A 3,691-nucleotide genomic window follows, 5' to 3' on the forward strand; every position below is an offset into this window, starting at 1 on the left:
ATAAACAAATTCATTTTTACATATTATATTACATTGCTCGTAGTAAACTATTCACGGAGAAAGTTAGAAGAACATCAGTCATGAGGATCACTATGCTTTTTTACATAGATGCCATTTGTAAAAAAACATGGTGACCTCCATGACTGATTTTCTACTACCGTTACTTCTTAATATAATGAAATTAATATTTACGAACGAAGACGGAAACCTTAAAGCTGGTATAAAAATCGACTGAATTGGGATTTGAAGAGGAAGGACTTTGAACACGATTGGTCAAAATTTTCGTACAGTTGATATTAAGTAGAAATCAATACAAAAGAATTAATTTTAAATTTTATTATTTTTGTTATTCAAGTTTGTAACAAATGAGTATATTACAAAGTTGTTAGTAAATAACATGTGACACTTAATAACATGTGACACTTAATAACTTATAAATGAGGTAGGTAGGGCAGATAGTTTTAAATTTGTAGCAATAAAATATATTATTTTGAATTATAAATACTTTTACTTTCAATTCAATTTAGCACTAATCGGTGCACAATATTTTTGGTTAACCTGTCTTTAGCTAACACAAATAGATTCGACGGTTTTTCTACACGTGAACATGCAACATATAGTTGCCCATGAGAAAAACATGGATTTTCCAAATCTAAACCACAAATGGACATTGTTTGACCTTGAGACTTATTTATGGACATGGCAAAAGCTAAACGAATTGGAAACTGTAGCCTTCTGAAGGGTATCGTAGAATCTGACGGTATCATTGGAATACGTGGCAACAGGACCACTTCTCCTTTAAACTTTCCAGTTAAAATGGTTGCTTCAAGAATATTTCCGGTGATTTTTTTGATGACCAAACGCGTACCGTTGCATAATCGAGGTGGATTCAAATTACGCAAAAGAATGATAGGTGAACCAATCTTTAATCGAAGATTATGTGGTGGCATTCCAGGTATATCCAGTGAATTCAAAAATTCAATTGGAAAATTTACACTTTCATTTTCATCAACAACAGTATCGATTGATTTAAAAGACATCAGATCGCCTGGTAACAACTGTTGTATCTGGAAGTTAATTTCGTCAACATCAACATTTTTGGCTGCCAAAATAGCCCGATCACTGAGCCAGTTATGATTCAAGTAATTACTCTGTATATCCGGGAAAATACTCTGAATCAATTCATTTTTTCCGTGAAGAACAGTGCAGAAATTGTCTGGCAGTTTAATGCATTGCGTATTTGGTTGCAGTTCTATTTTACCGTTCCCAATATCTAGTAATTGTTCGGAAAATATTTGTGCTGATGGATCATTTTGCAATTGTATGCGCATATTTATAGTCAATCGAAGTGTTTCAACACTTCGCCATAAGAATGATTGTTTTAAACATGCATTAATCTCATCCGCGAAAGTAGAGCGAGGTATAACCGGTAAGGTCTGTCGGAAATCACCAGATAATAGTAAGATAGCACCACCGAAAAGTTTATCATTGCCTTTTAAATCTTGCATAGTTCTATGCAATGCCTCGAGTGAATATTTGTGTGCCATTGTGCACTCATCCCAAATTATGAGTGAACTCTTCCGCAACACTGCAGCTATTCCACTATTCTTTTTTATGTTACATAATGCGTTTGGCTTATTATGAATGTCCAATGGCAGCTTGAATGTTGAATGTGCCGTTCGCCCACCATCTAGCAAAGTAGCCGCAATGCCAGACGATGCGACTGCCAATGCGATTTTCTGTTGTGACCGTATTTTGGCAAGAATCAACGATATTAAAAATGTCTTACCGGTTCCACCTGGTGCGTCCAAGAAAAAAAAACCGTCTTGTTCAGCAGCAACACCCAGCATAATCCGATAAATAATTTTTTGTTCTGCTGTCAGTAATGGCTCACTGTTCACGATAATTGTTGCTAAATTACGATGGTCATATTGTTTTTCTCGTTGTAAATCGGTATTGACTAAGTCGGCGGCTGGGCGAGCAGGTGATGGCATACCATAATGATTAAGTGGTAAATTTGAAATTAAAACACATAAATCCTCGATCAACACTAACGCTTCATTATACATCTCAGGCGTATAATCTATGTTTTGGCATTGATCTGTTTGTCTAATTCGGTGCAATATGTCTTCTGTCATACAATTTTTATATTTTTCCCACAAAGTGTGTGCTTGTGATGGATAACATGTCGTCAAAATAATTGCAAACAGCTGACGAATGTTATTGGGCGTTGATGTCAACGCAGCATCAGCAAGCGTTAAGTCCCAATGGTTATCGTCTTTTAGCAATTGCAGTTCACGACATGCATCTTGGTATGTATTGAATACTCGGCCGTTGACTGTTCGCAGAAATTCAAAAGACGTTGGTCCGGGAACATTCACCAATAATAAACGTAAATAGAAGCACTCACGTTGCTTTGGATTTACCGTGTAAAGTCGCCCCAATGTCTTAGCTTTGAATATGCCTGTAACGGAAGGATGTGGTTTTCCTTGTTTTTGTGGCACCCATTTTTTACCAGATTTGTTCCATGTGAAATAACGTGGAACATCAGTATATATCAATGTCTTTGCGAATTGGCCAAAAATGTCAGATCTTTGACACAATGTAAAAAACTCAGTTAGTGTCGTTTTTGGAGCCTCAAGCGCTCTTTGGAGAACATTTTCTTCAGTGAAGTATACACGTTGACCGTTTTCAAGATGTATTGCTAGATGCTGGACAGCAGGGTCTCTTTCGTGTATGGAAAAGCTAAGAATATGCCAAATAGCTTCGTTGCTGCTGATGTATCTACCCATTTGGTATCGTGTAATTTCGTCATTTTCATTTACATTTTGTACTCCAAACATGGCCAAATCACTGCCTTTATTTACATATTTACAAATGTACTTAATTGAATTTACAGAACTGCAAAGCTCGACATTGATATGAGCCTCATAAGTTTTTGAAAGTAATGGTGAGTATGGTACCACCCACCGATTATCAAATTCTACTTGATTTGTAGAATTCGACAGTCGCATCGTGAATGTGTGGCCACCATTCTCAGTATTTCTGCGTCGATACATTGGATAACCGTCAATATCCGTGATAGTGTCATTCGTATGCGGCTTTGGGAAATTTTTCTTACATTTTCCATTTTCCATGCATGGTAATGTCATGTTAAAAGCACCGCACGGCCCGTGGATCATGTGTTTGGTAACAATATCAAATAATTCTTGATCAATTGATCGGTCTGGAATTTCAGCTGAAATTATTTGATCAATTTCTTCTGGACGGATTTTATCTTGAAGCCAAATTAAAATGTGGGCATGAGGCAAACCTCGCTTTTGCCACTCAATTGAATACAGCCAACAACGTGTGATACCAAAAACTGAATATTTAACAATAAAATCAATTAAGGATTTCAATTTTTGTTTGAACACACGTGCAGTTATATCATGACGATGAATTACTTTTTGTCCTGATAATAGTAAAGTTTGTATCTCTTTCCAATTCGGATTGCATGTGAATGTTATAAACAAATCTGGTCGGCCGTAATGACGTACGTAAGTCATCGCATCTTGTATGTATTCCTGCATGTTCCGTGGACTGCCGATGTAGCTTGAAGGTAAAATGAAAGCATTACCGATGTCATTGGGGTTTAAATTTCCGTCGATGTTTCCAACAACAGTATCTCGTAAGTGAATGTATTCTTCCG

The 3,691-nt window shown here is 36.5% G+C and overlaps 1 protein-coding gene across 1 annotated transcript; it reads right to left on the bottom strand.

Moving 5' to 3' along the window:
• Positions 1 to 518: 518 nt before the first annotated feature.
• LOC114941058 (uncharacterized) lies at positions 519 to 3,182 on the bottom strand. Its single transcript, XM_085488846.1, has one exon. It carries the CDS (start codon positions 3,180 to 3,182, stop codon positions 519 to 521), a length of 2,664 nt encoding a protein of 887 aa, XP_085344972.1.
• Positions 3,183 to 3,691: the final 509 nt, after the last annotated feature.

The sequence above is a fragment of the Nylanderia fulva genome, unplaced genomic scaffold (genome assembly GCF_048542155.1).
Source record: "Nylanderia fulva isolate GAGA-0341 unplaced genomic scaffold, ASM4854215v1 Scaffold724, whole genome shotgun sequence".
In the NCBI taxonomy this organism is placed as follows: Eukaryota; Metazoa; Arthropoda; class Insecta; order Hymenoptera; family Formicidae; genus Nylanderia; species Nylanderia fulva.

Coding starts and splice junctions, on each gene's coding strand:
- LOC114941058 (XM_085488846.1), bottom strand. CDS start 3,182: ATGATCCACGGGCCGTGCGGTGCTTTTAACATGACATTACCATGCATG.